This window comes from Babylonia areolata, chromosome 19 (genome assembly GCF_041734735.1).
Source record: "Babylonia areolata isolate BAREFJ2019XMU chromosome 19, ASM4173473v1, whole genome shotgun sequence".
In the NCBI taxonomy this organism is placed as follows: domain Eukaryota; kingdom Metazoa; phylum Mollusca; class Gastropoda; order Neogastropoda; family Buccinidae; genus Babylonia; species Babylonia areolata.
In genome coordinates, this window is record NC_134894.1 from 8,152,946 (window position 1) to 8,177,251 (window position 24,306).

The 24,306-nt window shown below is 39.0% G+C and overlaps 1 protein-coding gene across 2 annotated transcripts in view; it reads right to left on the reverse strand.

Annotated features, from left to right (window-relative positions):
* The window catches only part of LOC143293423 (uncharacterized), a 216,608-nt gene that overhangs the window by 130,025 nt on the left and 62,277 nt on the right, over window positions 1-24,306 (reverse strand). The window contains exons 33-59 of one of the 2 annotated variants that reach the window (XM_076604273.1): window positions 23,394-23,552; window positions 22,638-22,824; window positions 21,703-21,893; window positions 20,891-21,115; window positions 20,458-20,572; window positions 19,488-19,760; window positions 18,577-18,837; window positions 17,248-17,489; window positions 16,706-16,798; window positions 15,761-16,162; window positions 15,402-15,478; window positions 14,723-14,786; window positions 13,824-14,033; window positions 13,034-13,133; window positions 12,417-12,525; window positions 11,939-12,108; window positions 10,957-11,051; window positions 9,927-10,082; window positions 9,492-9,672; window positions 8,373-8,563; window positions 7,667-7,879; window positions 6,689-6,803; window positions 5,905-6,128; window positions 5,408-5,500; window positions 4,298-4,687; window positions 1,030-1,170; window positions 294-497 (exon numbers count right to left, since the gene is read on the reverse strand). In XM_076604273.1, coding sequence (XP_076460388.1) covers window positions 294-497; window positions 1,030-1,170; window positions 4,298-4,687; window positions 5,408-5,500; window positions 5,905-6,128; window positions 6,689-6,803; window positions 7,667-7,879; window positions 8,373-8,563; window positions 9,492-9,672; window positions 9,927-10,082; window positions 10,957-11,051; window positions 11,939-12,108; window positions 12,417-12,525; window positions 13,034-13,133; window positions 13,824-14,033; window positions 14,723-14,786; window positions 15,402-15,478; window positions 15,761-16,162; window positions 16,706-16,798; window positions 17,248-17,489; window positions 18,577-18,837; window positions 19,488-19,760; window positions 20,458-20,572; window positions 20,891-21,115; window positions 21,703-21,893; window positions 22,638-22,824; window positions 23,394-23,552 — 4,881 coding nt within the window. Of the gene's footprint in view, window positions 1-293; window positions 498-1,029; window positions 1,171-4,297; window positions 4,688-5,407; window positions 5,501-5,904; window positions 6,129-6,688; window positions 6,804-7,666; window positions 7,880-8,372; window positions 8,564-9,491; window positions 9,673-9,926; window positions 10,083-10,956; window positions 11,052-11,938; window positions 12,109-12,416; window positions 12,526-13,033; window positions 13,134-13,823; window positions 14,034-14,722; window positions 14,787-15,401; window positions 15,479-15,760; window positions 16,163-16,705; window positions 16,799-17,247; window positions 17,490-18,576; window positions 18,838-19,487; window positions 19,761-20,457; window positions 20,573-20,890; window positions 21,116-21,702; window positions 21,894-22,637; window positions 22,825-23,393; window positions 23,553-24,306 lie in introns of those variants that run through there. The other variant, XM_076604272.1, reaches the window with a different exon arrangement.

Consider the following 24,306-nt stretch of genomic DNA (forward strand, 5'->3'; position numbering starts at 1 on the left):
CACCTCACTCTAACATAGACATGGATAGGAAGATATTCAAGTAAATACTGTACAGGTTTCAGTGTAGACAGTCTTTTCACACCATCAAATTTCAAAATAGTTGGTCTTTTTCCTAAACGCAGTCCTTGTTTATAATGTCATGTCATTTTCTATCAAGGCAGAGACAGTTTTAATTTGTAAATTGCAATTAACTGACCAAACATCTCTTATTCAAATACAGAGTGAACTGTATCTAAGATGACATAATATTTCACCTTTTTCCTTAATTAATCAAAGCAGTTTTTATGAAATACCTCATATCGCTTCCCATCAAGGAAGCGGTAGAGGTAAGTCCCTGGGTTGAGGTCACCGTTGGCATACACAGAGATGTCCACTGGCACAGTTTTGCCTGCTTTGGGGCCACAGCGATCGATGATGATCACATCATCCCCAGACTTGACAGCCACAGCACAGTTACAAGATGCGTGTTTGTTGCACTTGCGGTAGAAGGTGTGCACCTTGGAACAGAAACAGCAAATAATGATAAGATAAGAATGAATGTTATTCATGGTAGGTCAGGTAAACAAGAAAGTATAAATAAATTTCTATACTGTAAATCTGTTCAAACTACTAATTTGTGTCCAGATCCCTGTGTCAGTGTAGACATATACATCTGTGCAGTGTTTTGTACTGTATTTTGCTTGTTTTTTTCTGTTTCTTTCTCTTTGTTCTGCTTTTCTTTTTCTTTCTTTTTTAACATTTTTTTAGTTTTGTCTTCAGCTGTTCTATCATGACAGACTCCATAAGAAATTTGAGGTGCTCTCCCAGAAAATATTGTAAGCTTCTCAATCATATAAATATGTGTGCATTTTTGTCTGCATCAGCAGCCATGTGCGAAGATATTTGTGCACTCACATGTGTATATCAAAACAAGCACATGCACATGTTTACAGAATCACTCTGCAAACAACTAATGCCTAACACACATGGATGTGCTTAAATATGCATATATATGCATTACATCTGTACCAGTCTATGTTTGACATTTACCTTGGTGGGGTACGTCTGAGACTGGTACAGCACAAACTCTCCTTCAAAGAAGTTGTTGTATTTCATCCCATCAAAGGTGGTCATGTGAGGGTCGTTTACGGAGCCACACAGCGCTGAAGTGTCACGATCAACAGCTGTTACCTGTTCAAACACAACATGCAAAAAGATCAAATGTCATGTTTTTTTAAATTTTTTGTTCTTGCAAATTTTCTGACCTAGTAAATCTAATGTCACCAAAGCCAGCCAAAAGAATCCAATAGACAACCACGACAGACTGTAGATAATTTCCAACCTACAAAATCTTACTTTGCTGGAAATTTTGTCACAGAAAGTAATGCTGTAAAGCTCTTTCATTAACAATTTACGAGATATAACTGTGTTATAGTGTGTCAGGCGCCTATGGTGGAAGCATGGGATTTTCTCAGACACACTGCGCACTGATGGACCCCTCCTTCCTACCTCCCTACTCTTCTCCCCCCACCCCCCTTTCATGGCATCTATCCCCACCAACACCCCTCCCCATACCCTCTCTCCCTTTCCCCCCTTCCCTTGGCCAAGTACAGAGGGAGCAAGTTATCAAGAAATACTAAGTAAAGATGGTATCTCCTCTGACCATTCTCTTCCTATACACTCCCCTGCCCTTTTCCCTTCCACTCCCATCACCCTCAACCCCGTCCCCCCCTCCCCCCCCCCCCCAACCCCCCTCCTTACCCCCCCATGTCGATCTCTGGCAGGATGGCATCTGCCTCAATGGTCACCACATGGTGTGGTGTGTTTATCATGAGCTGTTTAGAACAGAATCAGGGCTGGGCGATCTTTCCTCCTCCTTCCCTTCCTCTTTTCATCACCCCCCCCCCCTCCCCTCCCCTCCTCCTTGACAATGCTGGGTTCTGTGAGAAAAGTGTTGAATGTGCAAGTCTAGCATGGTTGGTCCCGGATTGGTCTGTTAACTTCAGCCAATTGGAAACGTTCTGGGTCAGAAGATAGTTTGCATGCGGTGCCAGCTTGTGAAGAGGATAAAATGAATAGGCAAGTGGGGTTTCTTTCTTTTCCTTCCTTGAAGCAGGCCAGGAGAGCCAGACGGTCAAGACAGTACCATGGGGGCTGTGAGTGTCAAACTAGCATCTATTTTTCAGACTTAGTTGAATGCTTGATTTATGTTATACTTGGATTCTGTAACTAACACACTGGCTCAGTGGGATTGTGTTCTGCTACATGAATATAAAGTGAACCCTGAAACGTTGGGGCTGTGAGTAATGCTTGTACTGGTAATTTGGTTTGTTGGCAATTTACTTTCTGGTTTTTGGAAACAGTTTGGAGTTTGTCGAATTGTAATGTTGTATCACAAGAACATTATGACACTTTTGGCTGATGTGGTATTGCACAGTTAATGTAACTGGAATGTGTTGATGCAGATACCATGACTTGTGAGAGAGCATAGCCCGCATGTGTATGGCTTAATTGTATTTGAGGCTGGTGACTGAGGGAAAAGTGGTTAAAATACACAATGTAGCCAATACATGACTAAATGGAGTACTGGTTTAGGGTATTTGGGTATCCCCCCCCTCACCCCCCCTTTCCTGTTTCCTACAGGTTGATATTATGGTATGATGCTTGGACATCATGTTTGGGTTTACAGGTTGTGCATCTTGGCTTACATAAATGATAATGTTCAGTAACATGTCAGTGGTGTGTCAATTGTTGACATACTGTGGGAACAATGTAAGCATTTAGACACAAAGAAACACAGAGATTATGTGTGGGTTGCATCTGTGTAGAATGTTTTGGTTGTAACAGTTGGAATTATTTTGAGGCATGACATACCTATTTTGTATGTTAGGTGGTGATGGTTATATTCAAGGTGAACAAATCTACAGGCTAACTGTATGTTCATGCTTTTCCATGTGTGTGCACATGGGTGATAATGCAACATGGGGACATGTGTGACTTGGTAGTTGTGATTACCATGTGCTGTAGTCATGTGTTATATGCCAGTGGGGTAACACATAGCTGTATGTGTTCAATAAGATTTGAGACCACTGACAGGCAGTCCTATGTTGGTGCACACAGGTTGCTATATATTTACCAAATTACTTGGTAACTATATGATTCCCATGTAAACATTTTACCAATGAGATACTTTGCAGATACAAAGTACAGATTTGTTCAGTCTTAATGGAAACAGCTATTACTGTATGGTGATTTAACTGGAGTTAAACACTGGGAGTTTGTAATTGTCTGCCACATACTTGGTACGACAGCTATTATTCTATGGTGGTTTGACAGGAGTTAAATACTGGGAGTTAGTATTTGTTAGTCATATATTTGGTGCACATTAACTTATATGTCACTGATTGTTGATGGTAAGCTATATGAAGCTTGTTTTACATTCTTACATAGATCTCTTTGAGAAGAGAGTGTACGGCTAGACATTGAGTGTCAGAATGGAGAAAGGTTATCTGTGGAATTGTTTACTTGTCCAGACAACATAATGATGTTTCTGTTACATCAGTGCGATTATGTCTAGCATATGTTTTGGTATTGATTTAACCTGGGTTTTAATATTGTGTGTGTTCCAGGTGTGCTGTTAAGTTAGAGAAATAAACACCTCAATTCATCTTTCTAAAAGACCCTGCTGTGGTACGAGGAGAGAGTGGATTGTGCACCTATCCTCTGTTGTTATTCTACTCTACCTCTTCACCTTCTACACCTACCCGTACAACCACCAACCCCTATCCCCACCACTACTCTACCCCCCCTTTTAACAACTGAATTTTCCAGGACAGCTTAGAAAACTGGAACTGACATGCAAATCGATAACATCAGAATCCACTGTCTACACACATTCATGCTTGCTGTGTTTTATTTCGTTTTGTTTCGAGAAAGGTGGCAGAATTGCTAAGATGCTTATCTACCAATACAGAGTTTGTAAAGGCCTTTCTCCCAAGTCTGATTGGAAAAAGAACCCATGGCAACAAAAATATTGTCTTCTGGCAAAACTCTGTAGAAGAAATCCACTCTGATAGGTACACAAATATGCATGTACACTCCAAAGGCCTGACTAAGTGTAATGGGTTATAGTGCTGGTCAGGCATCTACCTTTTTTTCTTTTTTTTTTCTTTTTTTTCTTTTTTAGGAATGTCAGGCATCTGCCTTGCAGATGTGGTAAACAGTGTGATTATGGATTTGCCCGAACGCAGTGACGCCTTCATGAGACACTGAAACTGAAACTAACTGTTTTGTTTTGCTTGTTATCAGACACACTCACCTGGACTGAGCCCACAACTGAAGTGTACTCAATGGTGGCATTGAAGGACACAGACACGGCCACTTGCACCTGGCGAATGACGTTTCCATCCACCAGGGAATCCACCACAGCCACCAGAGGCAGCTTCACACCTGGCGTCCACATCTCAACGTCAAACATCACCCCGCACTCGTCCTCTTCCGACAGGGGGGCCACGGCCACTTGGGGAATTGGCCTCCCACTGGACGGGCAGACCACGTCTTCCTTCGAAGGGGGGACGATGGCCGAGATGAGGACAATGCAGGGGCCATCGTCCATCGAACACATGAGGTCAGGCGGTGCTGTGATGGTCACTTCCAGGGAGGTGGTAGTATCGCTTCCTTCTTCCACCTCTATTTCCTCGGTTTGGACCTGAAGTACACATCATTCAGTTTCTACAGACATGTGTAGATTCTTATCAGTTTGTGTGCGTTCCTGTTGATTTACTTTTTTTTTTTCAGTTTGCTTCCTTCATCCACCACTGTTTCCTCTGTTTGAATATGCAGAACAACCATTCAGTTTCTAAAGACATGTATAGACTTTTATCACTTTGTGTTTGTTTCTGTTGATTAACTTTTTTTTTCAATCTGTTTATTTTGTGCCTCTCAAACTATGGCTTTTGAAAGTTTCTGTACATGCCTTGTTCTAATGATCATAAAGTCTTTTATCACATAGTTTTATTGAAATGGTGTTCATGTAATGGAAAAAAGCATTTATATGCAAAACACTGTATCCTTCATGAAATGTAGTTTTGCAAACTGTTTTTGCTATTATCAAAGTATTATCTCAAATAAAATGAAGCAAAATTATCAACCCCATCATAATATAGCTCATCATAAAAAAACCCATTTAATTCACAATGCAGTTATACTGCTTTTATCATCAAGACAGAAATCAAATTAAAACAACAACAACAACAACAAAAACTCAATAAAAAGTATGAGCCAAAGCCACTACAACTTCTGTGAAGAAAAGAAATACGCATTCCCACACAAAACTGACAAATCAAACTGATAAGCAAAGACACTGACACCAAGAGTATGGCAGAATAGAAACAAACCAAACCAAAACAAACTGAAAAATCCAACACACCTGTACTTCAGCCACAAAGACGTTGCTGGGCTTCAGAGGACTGGTGGTGGCAGAGCAGTTCCTGTTGTAGCAAGCACTGAGTGCGCAGGACACCTGAAATACACCATCACTCAGTGCAACCTCTTTTGTCACAGCTGACTGTCTACCACTGGCCGACCCCTTCATCAACACGGTACAACTCCTTCGCACGCACACACATGTACACACACATACGCACACACATGTACACACACACACACACGCATGTACACACACACATACACATGCGCACAGAAAAATGTAAAGAAACATATCAACATGAATGAGGACAGCAATGGCAGGCAGACAGAGAGAGAGAGGGGGGGGAGGGAGAGAGAGAGAGATACAGCAAAGGACAGATAGACAAGCATTCAGATATGTGAACAAAATACTGATTCTACCAAGAAAAAAAATATATAGACAAGCATACAGATACGTGAACAAAATACTGATTCTACCAAGAAAAAAAAAATATTCACCTGTGACCCATACTTAAATCCTGTAATGTTCAGGATATTGAACTCCTCAACCCCAACATCCATGACTTTCTCCATGCTCAGAGTGTCATTGCCATGCAGCCAGGTGATGAAGTAGGTGGTTTCCGGACGCACTGTCGTCTCATATTCGCACACAAACACAAAGTCTGTGGTGGTTTCATTGTAACGAGTTGAGAGCTCCGGCTGTCCTTTGATGTATGGGTACTCTGCACATTCAGGATTTCATGAGGTCAATGTTTCTTTCCTGGTGCTGTTTGTGGTAACTGCATTGCTAATAAGTCATCAAACTAAAACATGATGAAGTCTTTGCATGGTAATAGATTCAATTAAACAAATAAATTATGAATACAATGCATGTGTGTGTATGCATGTTATGCATACATACATGCGTGAGTGCATGTATGCTTGCATGCATGTGAGCTTTGCTAGGCTGTTGCTAGGCTTTGACAAAACAATCATTACTGATATTTTCTATTTCATTTTATCATTTCCACAGCATTTCTCATTTACGTGTACACAACAAAAAAGTTATCCTTGCATGTATAACAGATTTGTTTGAATTTTTGTTGCTTTTGTTTTATCTTTTGTTTATTATTTTTTACAGAAAAGGAATATAACTCTTGTATAAAACTGAATCACTGAAATTTACTTGCCAAGTGGCTGGTACATAAACCATCATTCACTGAAAATAAATCAAATCATGGATTATTTGATGTGTTCTTTTCATTGTCCTCACTCGCAGGCTTGCTATATCAGTTCAGCTTACCCTTCAGTAAACTCCACATGTAGTAGTTCTCATAGGAGTCACAGACCAGAGAGCTGTTGTCAGGGTTAGCATCACCATACTTGAAGCATGTATTGTTGATGAAGCAGGTCTCAGGCTAAACAGAAAAAGACAAATGGCGTTGATTATTATTCCCTCATCCAAAAGTGAAAACACATGCAACTTCAGCATTCCCTGGTTAAGTCTCTGATGTAAGGCTGACATCATATACATTGTTTTTCATAAAACATATTTTCCCAAATGACAAAACAAATTCAGAACAAATGCTTGCACTGAAACTGTTTCAGAACCCAGCATTTCAATCAAAACAACAACAGCAAACCAGTCCTAAAATCACCTGCACATGTGGGACAGCCAGTGTCCTTCATGGCTGACTGGAGCATAAAATGTATCCTCAGTAAGTTTTATCTACCTGATTTTTTGTCTGCTTCTACAAGCTGCACACCTCATGCCCAACAGTATGGCACGGTATGGCTTTGCAAAAATTGATTTTCTGCATTCAAGTTTTCAACTGAGTCAAAAAGCAATGTTCAGCTATTGAGAAATGGAGTGGATTCACAAAACAAGTGTGGCACTGTTCACAAGCATGCAATGAACCTAAGAATAGAGATCCACTCAAAAGAGTAGACTTTTAAATGTTTCAGTATACATGTCACATAGACGACACAGAAGTAACAGTTTCAAGAGCTCATTTTCAAACTATATTGAAACTGCTATATTTCATCTGTCAATGAGTATGGATTCAAAACATCTGTCACATACTAAAGGAATGCCAACTGGATAAAGAGCAGAAACAATATGGACAGATGCAGACACAAATATATATATAAAAAAAGATAAAACCCACACACAGAAAGGAAACAAGCACGGTCATAATACAAACACAGGAAAAACAAATCGAGCTGAAACATGACTACCTCTGCCTAAATCTAACAACCACACCAACCATCCTCAACCCACCTGGAAGGAGCAGACACCAGTTTCAGAGCACTCCTGGCAAGGAGAAGCGAACACAGTGAAGAGCAGCTCCTGACTTCTGTTGACGCCATTGTTGGACACAGACACCAGGTAACTGCCAACGGTCTCGGGTCGACAGGTCACCTCGCTGAAGGAAAAGTAGTCTCCCTTCACAGTCACAGCTTCTCCCATTGGTGAGTACTCTCCTTCTCCAATCTGTCACAGCAACATCAATCAGTGCAATTTTTCTGGAATAATCCATAGTCATAGAAAATCTTTTAAAAAAGATTTAAAAAAAAGAAAGAAAAAAAGGTCTAGCTCTGTCCTACATTTCATGGTCTCACAAACTGACAGGATTACTAGCATACAGAATTGAACAGAAAAAGAAGTCAAGCATATTAAGAATCACCTTCTTTGCAAGAGATTCACTGACAGTTATTGTTTTTTAAAAGCTGGCTGAAAAGACTAGAAGCTGGAGCAAATACTGGTGAGAATTATTATCTTGTCTTTGCAACCTTTCTTTCCGTGGCAAAATCAGGAAACATTTTCTTCACTGCATATTTTCTTCTTTATTTAAAAAAAAACAGTTTGTAAACAAAATTTGTTTTTTTAAATCTACATCAGAAAGAAACCAATGCTTCCTGTCTACACTTTCACAAACAGTATCTATAACTACCAGCAACATTAGGAACAAAACAAAAATGCTCACCTGCACAGGCTGAAGATGGCAGGTAAGTGTATCAGTGTCAACAAAGGTGGCTCCCACGACCTTGATGGCATTGCAGCTGGAAGCAGACACATCACACAAACCCTTCTTCTTCAGGTAATAGAGCTCTGGAGACTCAGACAGCTGAATGGAGCAGTCTGCAAGTCCAAAATCGTCGACACACTGGCATTCTCCTGCAAACAGATTATGATTTCATAACATGTGTAACAAAGTAAAACTGAAGAATTCAAGTTATAAATCAGAATATAATAAAAGGAAAGACTTTATCAAAACTCTAATGAAATAAAGTTTAGATAATCAAAGTAAACTGAAATAAACAGAACAAAAATGAATCAATGAAATTAAGGCTAAAAGAAGGCAAAATAGATTTAGCTTTTTCTACTTTAGCACTTTTTATGAACAAAATGAAATATACAAATAAAAAATCAAAATAAACCGAAGCAAAATAAATGAATACAAAAAGTATTAACACATGAATACACATAATGACACAAACTATCAATTACATACTTTCCTTTTGCTTATACCAGTTCGACTGGGTTGAGAATGTGTGTGTGTGTGTGTGCGTGTGTGTGTGTGATTTTTTTGTTTGTTTGGTTGGGTTTTTTTCATACATGTCGGAGTGTTTGTGTGTGAGTGGTGTAGATTTCATGCAGGATAATTCTCCTGGTACAACAGTCTGACGTCATGAAACTCCTAATTAATGATCAGCAGAACGAACAGCAGCAGCATCAGCATTACACATTCTTGAACTTGAAAGATTAGTCATGAAATCTAAACAAGCCCAGAAGGGAATGAACTTCAGCCACACCACTGCGTGCTGGTGAATGGAAGGTGCTTTGGCTTGAAGACGTGTGCCTTGAGGTGCAAATGGTTAGCTTTCTTCTTTCAGACTGCGGATGATCTGTCTGAGTTGTAACCTGATTTCTTCACCCGAAAAAGGCTTGCAGCTGGTGTTGTCTGTGTGTGTTGACAGAAGTTTTATGATCTCTTTTTGGATTCATGTCAAACATTTTTGCAACACAAAGCCATGAAATTGTTTCAGTGTCACTTCTCTCTATATCCACTATCCCCTGTCAGACACTGTTCTGACTGACTGACCTTTCTGGCAGGTGCCATGACCAGAACAGTCCGTGAAGCAGAACTGCTGAAGCTGAGCAACATTAGGGGTGAGACCGTCAGTGGTGCTGACATACTGGGAGGTGTCCCTCAGTATCACCTCCACACACTGCTCCAGGAAGCTGCCCAATGCTGTTCGTGCCCAGGCTGTGTCGTCCGTCATCTGAAGAATAATCATATCATGGCTGGTAATGTTGTGATGACGATTAATGTGTGTGTGTATATGTTAGTAGTGTGATGGAACTGGGTGACACATGAATATATAAAAAAAAAAGAGTAAATGAACAAATGATTAAATAGAAATACAAAAAAAAACGTTTATCTAAATCAAACCTTTTTTTTAAAATATTCATATGTATATATAATTTTTTTTATGTATACACATCTATATATGTACATATGTACATTGGCTCTTACCTGGATGTCAAGTACACAGGAGCGAACAGCATTTTCAAAGGCAGTCAGAGACACGTTCAGACAGAATTCTGCAGCCGGATCATCCATCAGGAAACTGGTACAGTACTCTGTGGCAGTGGTTTCGTTGATACCGCTTGCAGTGGGCCACTCAAACTCCTGCAAAGTATAAAAGGATACCACTATTCAGTCTTTGCACACCTTGCTGCTTGTGCGAGTATGCACGTGCATGTGTGTGTGTGTGTGCGTGCGTGTGTGCATGTGTATGTGCATGTGTGTGCAGATTCAAGGTCAAAACTTTTTTTGGCCACAAAAGCCATGCATGCTTATTAACTTACAAGGCGCGACTGAATTAAACGAAATACTGATGGTTCAATACTAAAAATGTGGATGAAGAAGCAATTTGTGATGAGTCTTTCTGTAAATAAAATGTCTTTTCAGTTAATATGATTGATATAATTGACAGATTGTCATATAAATATCAATTAGAATATTTTTGACTCAGAGAGAAAAAGAAATCAATACCCGAATTTTTACATTGTTGAATCATATGTTTGCGCATTGTTGCAATGATTTGCCTAATGGTTATGCATTTGTAAAAGGATGCATTTGTAATATATATATATATATATATATATATATATATATATATGTATATATATGTGTATATATATATATATATATATATATGTGTGTGTGTGTGTGTGTGTGTGTGTGAGTGTGTGTGTATGTATGTATGTATGTTTGTGAATTTGCATGTGAATATGCATGCATTCATGTGTGTGTGTGTGTGTGTGTGTGTGTGTGTGTGTGTGTGTGTGTGAGTGTGTATGCAAAGGTTTGATTGTATATTTGTATATATACTCTTTTTCTATAACTATACACGGATGAAAACTTAATTAGACAAAGTTCAAATGTAAAAATGTGCAATGGTATCAAACATGCAAAACAGATCAATAAAAAAAAAGATTCCACAATAAACCATCATTTACTTTATGCTCTTTATATATTTCATTGACAAGCATTGACTAACCTCCTGAGCAATGTAGTTTTCATCATAGACAAATTTATCTGCTTCACAGGCTGGTGCCTCTGCTCTGTTGATCATCTCAGATGTAATATCTTCACCTGTCCAAACAAATGCAACACAACACACACACACACACACACACACACACACACACACACACACTCATGATATATGAATATATTGAAGGTTAAAGGATTAAAGGTCCCATCACCTTTTACAGCTGTAAGGACAATTAACTCATATTTAATACCACGATTCCTTTGAAAAATGGGTACAAAGTACTGAACAAATGGACAGAGAATGATCACAATCTCCTTGTTCTCTGACCATCATACATATGTTACTACCCCTTTCTCAAAGTTATTTCATAATAGCAATGAGGTTAACTGCCTAAAAGGAAGGAAAGATGGGCCCAGCATGAAAAAAGAAGAACATGATATCAAAAAAACAAACAACAAAAAAACACAAAAAAAAGAAAAAAAAGAAAACAAAACAACCAACTAACTAAAAAAAGAAATACAAATACAAAACAAATACTATATAGATAAATAATCAAGTGTTCAACTTCTGCAGCTTTATTTCTGATCTCCTACATCAGCATTGGGAATCTGTTTTCATGCTCCCGTAACTTCTTTATTTCTTCCACTCTTTATCTGCCCAATGCAAAGAAGGCAACACTGCCCCGACAATATGTGGGTTGTTCTTTACTTAAGTTGCAGTGAGCCACCATTGTCGTGACTGTCTCAACCTTCCATAACACACAGCTGTGGATAGAGAGCAGAGAACATCCACTGGGCAGCGCTGTGTTCATGAACTAGCGTGTGGTAAAGAGATCCGACAATGTCCTACCATTAACAAGATCAGCTGGTCAAGTCAAATTCAGGACTACAGGAAGATTTTGAAATTGACTGTCTTGCCTGAAGCGACAGACAGACAGACACATGATGAAGCTGTTGTTTTTTGGGTTTTTTTTTTTCTGTCTGACCTTGCCAGAAGCTGAGCTTGCTGTCAGCAAGCTTGCAGGGGCTCAGGTCCAGTCTCTGGTCACACACACTGTCCCCGGTTGATGGGCAGTCACAGAATGTGACCACCTGCTGTGTTGTGTCACTCTGCCCTCCACACAAGCCATTGTAGAGGCTCTCATTCTTTGGTACCCTGAAACAATAACAACACACTCAGTGCTTGACTTGCTGCATCAGAGTGAGTCAACAGCAGACTAGTCCTCCTCTGGTAGGTATGTCATCACATGAAGGCATAACACTGAAATGCATCTATGGAATGAGCCTAGGTGTGACTGTGAAGAGAGTCCCCAAAATTTTACTTAAAAAATAAAACCTTTGAGCGTGTAGCAAGAGAAGCATGGCAGAAGAAAATTACTAGGGAAAAAAAAGGTTGTTGTATATCAAGCTAACATCACCTGCATAACACATGTATAATAATTATATTATCAAAACTATGCGTACCGCCAGGAAATGCTGAAAGGATCTGGTCGCAGTCCTCTGCCCTCATAGATTTCACCATTCTTTTTCTGCAGGTCATTGTCTGTATCCCCATCATATTTGCCACACAGTCCTGCACAACAATTACACTTGTGCATAACATTCATGCTGAAAGAAACATGTTTTGATACTTGTCTTGGGTAAACATCTTCTCTCTTTCTCTTTTTCTCTCTCTTCTTAACTAAAAACCAAACAAACAGGAACGATGTTAGCTATTCTCACTATTACTAGAATAATCTTTCTTATCCTTGCCTTTACCATGGAGAACAATGCATCTCATTATTTGGCTGGGGACAATTGTTCTCTCTTTAAAGACTGCTAGAAAAAAAAGGTTGATAATCATTTTTATGAGAAGCAATTTTCTCCTTCTCTCATTGTACAGCGTCATATTTCCACTGTTTATTTGTTACTGACAGTATGGTATGCTGAGATAAGGAAAAACAATTTTGACAACCACAGAAAATTGTGTTTAATTATATCTTTCACAGAAACATATTCATTACAATAAAAGAAGTGAAGTGAAAAACAAACCTGCACAATACACAGATGACTTATATAAAACAGCAAACCAAGCTACTGACCTAGTGTGTGATTGAAATCAGCAGCCGATGGGACAATCAGGAGGTTGAGGAACTGACCCCGCACACTCACTCTCAGGACTGTGCCAGTGGGAAGCGTCACCTGAACAACACATTACATGATAAACATTCATGATGCATTTTCCTTGATTCTTGGGTTTTCTGTCCCTCAAACAGGATTAAAATTATCTGATATTTTCATAACTACAGGATGGAAATGATAAGATTTTTGTGTGAATAGGAATGAAAACAATTCAGCTTCTTTCCCATTAATGATAACAAACTCTCATGAATTGCAGATTCATTCTGCTGCTAAAACTGTACTTTGTTATTCTTTTGTCATACTTTTTATCACTGCTTGAAATGCAGGATGTTTGCTTTCATCTTAAATAATGATGAACATTTCCTGTATCTTTATGATATCATGAATGGACGAGCTGGATTATTTTCATGATCAAAAATGAATCTTTTGAATATTAAATATATATCTGAAGGACTACACAGTAATTTGATACAAATGAACAGATGTAAAGGACATGTATGTTTCCATTAAAAGTAACTGTGAATTATCATATTTGATATAACCAGTGTAATTTCTACACACAGACACCGTAAATTTATATCAAATGTCAATCTTCAAGACACAAACTATGCTCAAAGATTTTCTTCAAGACAAGTCGTAAGCAAGGCACAGACAACATATTCAATGTCATTCTACATGCAAAAGCATGTATACGGACTCCTTTTCACAAGACAGAAAGCTCGTCACATTCAATAAAATGAAGAGTCACACCTCATATTTAAGTCCACCAGCAATACGACGCAGACCAAAACCTGGTGTCAGCTGGCCAGACTTATACAGACGCAGGATGAGGGGAACGTTGGCGCTGTTTGCCTTGGCTCCTCCTCGGTCGATCAGCAAGACATCATTGTCCATACGCACCAGGACTGCTGTGTTACAGGACGCCACACCACCGTTGCACTTTCTGTAGAAGGCTCGGATCTAAGTGGGGAGAAACACAGATTTATGCTTTTGAGCATGTGTTTTTACACTGGCTGGAATAGGAAAGAATACCAGATATAGGATTACAAACACATATTTTTACTTACACACACATTCAGATATCAGCATCAAGCTTTCATCAAACCTAATTTTCTTTTCACATTATACAGTTTTATATTTACCTATTGCGTCATTTTGCATTGTTTTGTATTTTATTGTTATTTTATATAGTGACAATGTTACTGCATTATGATGCATCATGAGGCATTGAACTGAACAGGATGCATTTCTTGTCAAAGGAATCTTTTTCCGCCATGTGATATTCAGGCAGCTCTCATTTGCAGATAGCAGATAAGTTCAGCAAAATACAATAATAAAATTATTCTTTTCCTTTCTTATTTCTCTGGTAGTAGATTTTTCTACTGAATTACACACAGATAAATTCTTTTAATGCTTGGAGAAGAAAGACATTGCCTTTCATCCTGTCCAAGTATATCCTTTTTCGTGAAACTGCCATTTACAAATACATGTTTAGAAAGACAAAGAGACTGTTGCCAAGATTGCTCTTCAAACACAGCAAATACCTTCATTCTTTTTCCCTCAGATATTCTTGTTCTTCTGTACTCTTAAGTCATTCATTTTTTTCAATACTGAAGAAACATGTAACTGACAAACCAAGTTTTACTCACCTCAGCTGTAAGTGAATCGTGTTGGTACAGGATGAACTCGCCTTCAAAGAAGTTGTTGTAGTATCTGAAAACAAAAGCGTACACCTATGAGGAAGGGGGAACCATGCAATGTGATAAGTTATGATTGTCCATCTTCAATACAAGTCAGCTGGACAGTTCCCTGGAGGTTTTATATATCAACAGAAAGCTAGTACCAGCCACTTGGGTTGTTACTGTTTTTTCTGCTTTATTTATTCATTGTGACATGAAATAATGTGCATAGTTAAAGTATGCATATGACATGCTATCAGATGGCATTCTGTTTTTTTTTTGTTTGCTATCTATTTATCTGAAATGAATATGTGGACATATGTGTATATGTGTGTGTGTGTGGGGGGGGGAGCGAGGGCGGGTGTATGCGTGAGTGTGCATGTGTGCATGCATGCGCGAGTGTGCATGTGTGTGTGTGTGTGTGCACGTTTGCATGTTGTGCAGATACACTGATGCATACACAAAAACATGTCTTCATTTACATCTTCTCTCTTGGACATGAGATTTGTCAAGTAATCAGGTAAACATGCATAATTCATTATACAACCATGTATCATATCATACACTTCTAGATGATAAAGTGTTGCCACCAACCTTAGCTCCCACTATCTGTAGAGCACTAACTCTAAAATGTTAATATCAGTCTTACCGCCCATCAAAGGTTGTGATGTGAGGGTCGTTCACAGAGAGACACTGGGAAATCCTGTCCTTGTCCACAACTTGCAGCTGAAACATCAGACCAAAGTTCTCAACAATGTGGATTTGCCCTGCTTTTGCATTTCAAGTTGAATTCATGAGAAATACTATGTCACAGGCATTTGAAGATGATTTAGCAGTACAGATACGGCATCCAAATTTCTTGGTCAGACATTACAAAAGAGAAAACCGAAGAAATATGTTACTAATTCAGTACAAATGATCACAAGAGACTCTTAGACATGTTTCTCATTCATAAATATCTGCAACCACACAAAACACTTTTATAGTGATGTTTTCATTTTTTCTCACCTGGAGGGAGGCAAGAGGGACGAGGGTACTGAGCTGACCAGTGATGGACGTTACATTGACTGTGACATTGAGCTGGCGAGTTTGGTCACCGTCCACCACTCCATCCCGCTTGGCTTCCACAGGCAACACTTGTTCTGTCATCCAGTTGTCCACTGTGATAGTAAGGCCACAGAAAGCAGTGCTGGGAGATGCCAGTGACCCAAGGACCACCTGTGAAATGGTTCCTTCTCCCACACACTGAAGGTCATTGGAATGTGTCAGCACTTGGCCTTCGATGATAAATGAACAGTCTGCTGGGGTGGACACTGAATCACACACGAAGGCTGGAGGCATGTTGGCTTTGATCTGTATGCTCTGCGGACTGTCTCCTTCCTCTAGTACCAGAGTTGTGGAACTTGTCACCTGTAAGGTTATACATTATATATGTTTAAAGATTACAGATTCATACTGATATCAGTGTATATGCACAATTATACCACCTTTCATCAGAATGTATTCAAGCAAGGTAAGTACTTTTGTTCAGAAAACATAAAGGAAAGAAATTACTAATATGGCATGCAGTTAAACCACTACCATGAATATTTCTAATGTCAAGTTGTGATACAGTCGTGAAAACACAAACTTATGCTACAAAAGTATCTAAAGCAATATGTTAACATATATGTGCATGGCATTCAGTTCTTCTTGCCAATACTGTTGAATAAACTTATAGTATCAAAAAAATATTAAATCCACTTTTTCTCTACTAAATGATGTTTAACTGCTCATCTGAAAAGAAAAAAAAAAAAAAAAAAAAAAGAATGGTAACTTTCCTACCAGTTCCTCCAACACTGAGAAATTCCTGGAACCATAATGAATGTTGTTACACAGCTACTGAATATCTAAAAAAATGTGTTGGAAGAGATAATTCGCCAAACTTGAAAGAAGAAAGCACATCACACTTACCTCCACAACAAGCTCAATGGAATTGCTCTGACGGAATACTCCAGTTGCTTCATTGCAAGTGTCCACATTGCACACGCTTACACCACACGACAACTGCAAGAAGACATTGCAATAAATTAAATCTACACACATTCACACACACAAAGAAAAAAATACCACAATCTAAAAAAAAAAACCAAAAAAACCCAGATGATTCCTTTTTAAGAAAAACTGTTATGGGTTAAAACCATTTCTAAAACAATGCTATTTCAGGTACACAAACTGCCCACAAAACATCATTGCCTTGCGTACACAATCATTTTATTACCTTAGAGTCATGACAAGGCAAACCCGATAAAAACATGTTTTCCACTGTCTGAAACACACACACACACACACACACACACACACACACATGCCCATAAGCATGCACCCACCCAAATATTTTGCATATACACTTGCACAACGTTGTATAGATATGGTGGTAAAGTCAATACAAAACAAAAAACAACAGCAAGCTGTAAAACACACAACGGAGAACTTTGCGTTGTCTTGCTACATGCCTCAGAGCCGTAGGGAAGAGCTGTGAGACGAGAGCGGTTCATGAAGACCTCCAAGATGTCTTGCTCCAGCGTGTTCACTTCCACCACCTGGTCATCGATCAGCCATTCCACCTGGTACTCCAGGGTAGCATTAAACTCTACTGCGTTCCACTGACACTTGAGGGTGTAGTCCTTGGCTTCTCCACTGGGATCCTGCTCGATGCTCACCACAGGGTTGGCTGGCAATATGGGCTGCTCTTCACCTGGAACCAAAATGATGTCCTCTACTCACCACTTGTTATGGGGTTCACAAAGCGCTCAGTCTTGTTTGCAAAACAAATGAAATAAGAATAACTGAAGAATTAGTAGTGTGTGTGTGTGTGTGTGTGTGTGTGTGTGTGTGTGTGTGTGTGTGTGTGTGTGTGTGCATGTGTGTGTGTGTGTGTGTCTGTGAATCTGAACAAACATGAAACATTACTCTGGTTATTTAGCTATTTAATGTGAGATAGAAAAGATTTGTTGTCCTAAATTCCTACTGTAATTCTCTTCTACTCTACAAAACTTTGGAGTAGATATTAATGCTTGACTTTATACTGATGGACACAAAAGTATGTGCTGGATGTTTGCTCTGAGGGTCTTGGGTTCAAATCCAAGTTTTAGCACCTGGTTCATTAAGGGTGGCGGTTATATTATCTGATCTCCTAGGTCAACATAAAGTGCAGACCTGCTAGTGCCATTATACCCTTCATGTGAATACACATGCAGGAGAACAAATACACATGTTAAAGATCACATAATCAATGTCAGTGTTAATTGGGATATTGACACACAATTACATCCAGCATGCACATCTCTGAAAATGGAAAATAGCTGCCTAAATGGCGGGGCAAAAAATGTTATACAGTAAAATCACACTTCTAGATATGAGTGAAAGTGTGGGTTGCTGCCCATGAATAAAAAAAAAGAAGAAAACTTCATAGCATTCTATCTTACCAGTTTTTGTTCTTCAAGCAATTTATAAATATCAACAAAAACAAATTTGCGATTAATACAGCTTTGATCATTATGACTTAAAATCCATAACAAACAACAATGTCTCTCTAGCTGTTTCACTGATTAAAGTGTAACAGAAAAAACTGTTGTGTTTTCTCTTCTTTTCTTGAGCATATTCTCAAACACACATTTAGTGTACATAAAATACATGCCATGTTTACAAGGAAAGAAATGAACTAGTCTCTTGCACTATCTGTTTGTGTTCAACAACCCCCCCCAAAAAAAATTTCACTGTAACGTTTTTTCCTCTCTCCTACAAACCAAGCCTATTCTGTTAAACTTGACATGCATACTGACCAACACAAGACCACTCCTCGAAGACGTATCCTGGTAGTCTGACAAAGTTGTTTCCAGCCTGTACTTTGGTGAATGGGTACAGATAACACAGGCCTGCCTGCGCCAAGAAAGCAAATGAGCGACACAGAAAGCTGGTTTCTCGAAGACACAAGTCTCGGCAGGCTGTACGAGTGGATGCACTCTTCTCCAGTTGGTTCTCAGAGGCCAGGACAGAAAACCCAGGACTCCTGCTCCAGCTGATACCGCGCTTGCCGCAAGGATCTGCAGTAAGATGTGCACAGCATGGTTTCCATGAATCCATCTACTTTCGACATTGATTTCCCTTTTTTTTTTTTTGTCTGGAAATAATCCTCTTAAGAAAAGGATATGTGGAAATAAAGTGGAAGCTCAGTTGAAGTTCTTTTTGTGATTTCTTAACAAATTTTTACATGCATAATTTTTTTCTGTTAGTTTGTTCTATTAAAAACTATCATCTGTCACTAACAAAGTACCAATCTGCTTGGAAACAAATACTGCCAGTTCAAAATCTATGTTTTGAAGTAAATCGTAAATAAGAACATGAATTATTATTATCATTATTATTATTACTATTAACTTTATCATCAGCAAAATTATCATCATCATAACTATTATCATTATTACCATAAATACTAAAATAGATCATGCAATGATTTTGTATCAAATAAATTTTCAAAGTCTACAGTTCAGCTCTAAAATGGCCTGTAAGAGGCCTGCACTGTTAACAATATGATTTGATTTTTAACAGCACTGTCTAGAACTGAATGAAAACACGAAATAAACGCAGGCCAAATATTTTGTGCCTGTTCTCAAATGCAACAAGAGTCATGACCGGACTGGACTATCTTAACTGATAAAAGTACAGATGGGATGTCATCAAACAGCCCACTCACTGTTTTGACACTGCCACTCAAAGTAGGTGGTGGACTCTCCAGGCTGGAAGTTTGCTGGGGACTGCCTCTTGTCTTGGCTGGACAACACACACTGACCAGTGGACTTGTCGCTGGGGGTGTAGGTGAAAGAGGAGCATTCGAAAGGCGAGTCTGTAGCCAGACAGTCTGACTGACACGTTTGCACATCCCCGTCCACAGTCACCACGGTGTCTGCCAGTCCCGACATGGCCCCTTGCTGTCGTAGCCAGACCAGGTCCAGGGTTTCACAGGAATCTGTTGACAGGGTGAAGAACTTTGTTGATTCCATTGTAAAACTGTCATTTCATGGAGCAGTTCAAGATATCGTCTTTAATGATAATTATTGTGGGCATGATAATTCTAGTCAGCCACAGTCTCTTACTGTAGGCATGATAAATCTAGTCAGCCACTGTCTTTATTGCTGGCATGAGAATTCTAGTCAGCCACTGAGAGACACACAAGCAGCTTGATGCGCACAAATGTCTGAAACATAAGTAATTCTTCATTTTTATCAAGTAAAAGCAGAACAGAAAGAAATAATAGGCAGTCTAATAGTAATCATCATTCAAATCATTGTTGCTTTGAAAAGCAATAAAAAAAAAGGACATTGTTTCTTCCATGCATCAATTTTTGTTTTAATATGTAAGAAGACTGCACTCATTAATTTACAGGAATGAAAATATGCCCTTAATATACGATTAGAATGTGTAGTATGTCCACTGCCAAACTTATTTCAAAAGCCCACAATGAAACAAGTGACATCACACCAGCACAAAAGTATTTTGCTATTATCTGGCTTCAATGATACACAGATGTTTAAAGGTTATCAATTTTCTGATAAGAAACTGTTTGTGAGCTGCACCCAGATGAACTTCTTGGTTAATGTTAAAAAAAAAAAAAAAGATGAAATGAAAAAAAGAGAAGATTTCTCCAGATCATTATGTAAGCTTACCATTGGCTTGCTGCCAGTCTGAGGTGTTGACAGACGGTTGGCAGAACTGTCGAGGGTTTTGGGGGTTGAACTCTCCCTCTTCGTAACACTCGCCATCAATCAAACATGCTGTGGTCTGCAGCAGAATGAAAGTAATGCATGGAATTACTATCTCACCTTTCAAACATGTAGCTGAAGTCTTGCCTTAATCCACTGAAAGTCAACAATTGTTCAATTGGTACAGTAACACAATTTCACACACACACACACACACACACACACAGAGATCTGGCGAGTCTCCCTGCAAAGGAACAAAAAGTTTGTTTTTAAACTTCTTTTCTGATTTCAACACACACACACACACACACACACACAGAGTCACACACACACACACACAAATTGATACCCTAAAGAGATACCAAGTTCAGCAAACAACATCAAAGTCTGTAGTTACCTTTGGCACACAAGCAGCACTGGATGCAGAGCAGCTGAAACAGCGTGAATCGTAGACAATGAGCGTTGCCACCGAGCTGTAGGAAATCTCGTTGCTGATACTGACAAAATAGCTGCCTGTTGTTTGTCCGGGCGGCAGAGGACACACCAGCTCATTCACACTGCGGAATGTGGCTGTTGTGCGTTTCTCTGTTTCGCCAACTTTGAATGTCCCTGTCTCATTAGTCTGAAAACAAAGAAGAAATATATGTGTATATAGATAGCGCCTGCACACACATATCACTCACTAATATTGTGAGAATAATGAGCAGTCAGGTAGTGTATTTACATGCAGGGTTCTTGTTAGGGCTGCACCTTGTACAACACCGTTGACAACAGCTCATGATCATGGGAAGATGTGGGTCACAGGATGCACTGATTTTTTTTTTCTAAAGTGGATCAGTCTGCTTGCGTTTAATGTGAAAGTGGGAGCTACATTTTGATCATCAGTTATAAATCATTCCAGCACAGACAATCAGGCAATCAGATTGGTCTGAACTGTAAAAACTGCAGTAACAACCAGTAAAATTCAACATCTTTATTTTGACATCTATGAATCCAAAACTTATGCAACAAATTAAAGATGATTTACTTTTATGTCCCTACATCAGTTTTGAACAAAATAAGCCATTCTTTTGATGTTTTTTGTCTGTTTTTTTTTTTTTCAAAAGCTCACATCAATGAATGCTGCAAAAATGAAAAAAAATCCCAAACTAATCTCATTATCATTCCATGCAGGTCTGCAAGTCAAAGAACAGACTGTGAACTTCTTACCAGCGCAGTTTCAAACTTGCAAGACAGCGTAGTGACGTTGAGGGTGTTGTTGTTGTAGACTGTGATGCTGTTGCAGGAATCTTCACTGGTGTCACACAGCCCTTCTTTGGACAGGAAGAACAGGCTGGGAGGCAGATTTGTGTCCACAAAACAGTCAACTCCTGCATAGTTGTTTTTGCACTCACAGGCACCTGAAACAGAATTTGTTAAGAACGTTTAACCATAAATCAGATATTTTTTAAAAGAAAATTTAACCATACATCAGAAGTTTTAAAGAACATTCAGCCATAAATCAGATTTGTTTAAGAACATTCAATCATTTATCAGACATACCGCAACCCTTTTGGGGTTTTTTAATGCCCTTGAAGTCAAGTGGAATTTTCATCCTTTCTTGATTTACCTCATGATATTCCTTTGAAACAAAGACTGTTCTACAAAAATGTTTATTTAATGGATCTGGCTGACAGATGATAGATGCTGTGTAAATGCATGATCTGAACTCATGATGTAACCCCCCCCCCCACCTCCACACACACACACACACACACCTTCCTTACACACAAATACAGATTCACACACTCACTCATGCACACATACCCAGACACAAAGACGAACAAACACGCATGCACACAAACATACACAAACTGGTTGAGTAGTTAGTTTGTTATTTTATTTCATTCATATTTTTTTGTGATACAAATTCAGGAGAAAGGAATAGGAAAAGAAGTGTGGTGACATGGGGCAAGGGTGGGGTTGGAAACAGGATGGATTTTCAGTTTAAATCGCAACTGTGAACAGACGTCAAACAGAAGAACGAACGAATGAACACACAGACACAAACACACACTGACATTTTGTTGTTGTTCAGTTAACCAGCAAGGATGACAGCCAGAGCACATTCCAACAGTTTCATTCCATGGTTGCTAAACAATTACCTTTCACACAATCTCCAGTTCCACCACATCCGGCAATGCAGAACTGATCAGTCAAAGTGGAGTCCGGACCTGGGAATGAAGTTCCATTGTTGGGGACCCAGTTGGACATCTGGCGGTTCAGCTGCATCTCACACTGGGTAATGATGTTGTCCGCAGCAGGTTTTGACCATGCATAGTCACCAGACATCTGAAAGGAGAAGAATTGAAGCTGAGCCATGTTTCCAGTGTTGTAATAAGTGTGTAGTGTAGTGTAGTGTAGCAGAAGAAGTGAAAATGAAGCACAACTCCTTCTTAAAGAAATAGCCTGATTCTGGAACAGGAAGAGGGAAATGGCCAAAGTCAGATAATTACAAATAATCATTTAAACATAATTATCTGTGTGTATTATGCAGCAAAGCTATCAGGTGCATCACACAATGTCATTCACTTTTTCAAAATCATGTTTTGAATTTTGCCTGTGAAATGGGAGGAATTTAAACCTGTTTTGATAAAAAAAAAAACAAAAAAAAAAACTTTTAAGGCTGTATGCATTAAAATAATGACAAGATCAAAATCAATGTCATTATTCTCATGAATACAGCCTTTGACCTTCACCTTCAGCCAATGTCACTGAGTCATCAATCTCAACTCGACAGAATACAAAATAATCAAACGAGTGAATGAAAACAACAACAACAAATGAATACAAGAATGATTAAAGAAAATAAACAATTTCATTAATGTGACAAACAAATAAATGAACATCATGTTAGTTACCATGACATCCAGGAAGCAGGACTGTAGACTGTCATCCACCCCAACACCGTCCACATTTTGGCATGACTTTACTTCAGTGGTCATGACAAATAGGTTGCACAGTTGTTTGACTTGTTCTGGAGAAAAGCCAGTACTGGTAGGTTTGGACAGGTCCACGTCCTGCACACACACACACACACACCAACTTTCTGTACACCAGCCTACAACTTTCTGTACACTGGCCTACACACCTGCAATATTCTTTAGTCTTTCAATCTTTTACCGTTTTAGAAACAAAATCCATTCCATGACCAACTGATCTCGATATCGGAAATACCACTGCATCATTAACTCTTTCACCACCATAGATGACTTTTGTTGACTTGACAGTGCACCACCACAGGTAACTTTTGTCGACATCAAGGGGTCATGTTTATAAGACCATGTTTCACTTTGTAACAAAGCTTGACAGCTGCAGCCAGTTTCCTGCCAATAGAACAATGACAAACCTTTGCCCCCTGATCGACTTTGAAGTGAACAAATCCATTGTGTTGTTCTGACATGAATCGAAGCCTGTGACTGAGAGCATGGTTTCTAAAATATTTGGCACTGGGGAGTGTTTTTCACACAGAAACTTGACGGTGAAAGAGTTAATTCATTTGCCTTTTGGCCTTTCATAACGGAAAAAAAAAAATCCTTTCTATGACAGTGCTAATCCTAACTGTCTGGACATCAGAAACTTCTCTGGATCATTAATTGCTTCTGCTTTCTGTTTTTCATTTTGGAAAAGAATACCTTTTTATAACAGTGCTAATTCTTTCTGCATACCAGCAATACATCTGAAACTGCCTTCTTATTTTCTCCTTTCCTTACTTGCTAATTAATCATCTTTCCTTGAAGTCATTCTTCAAAAATTTTACTGGATTTCCACTTT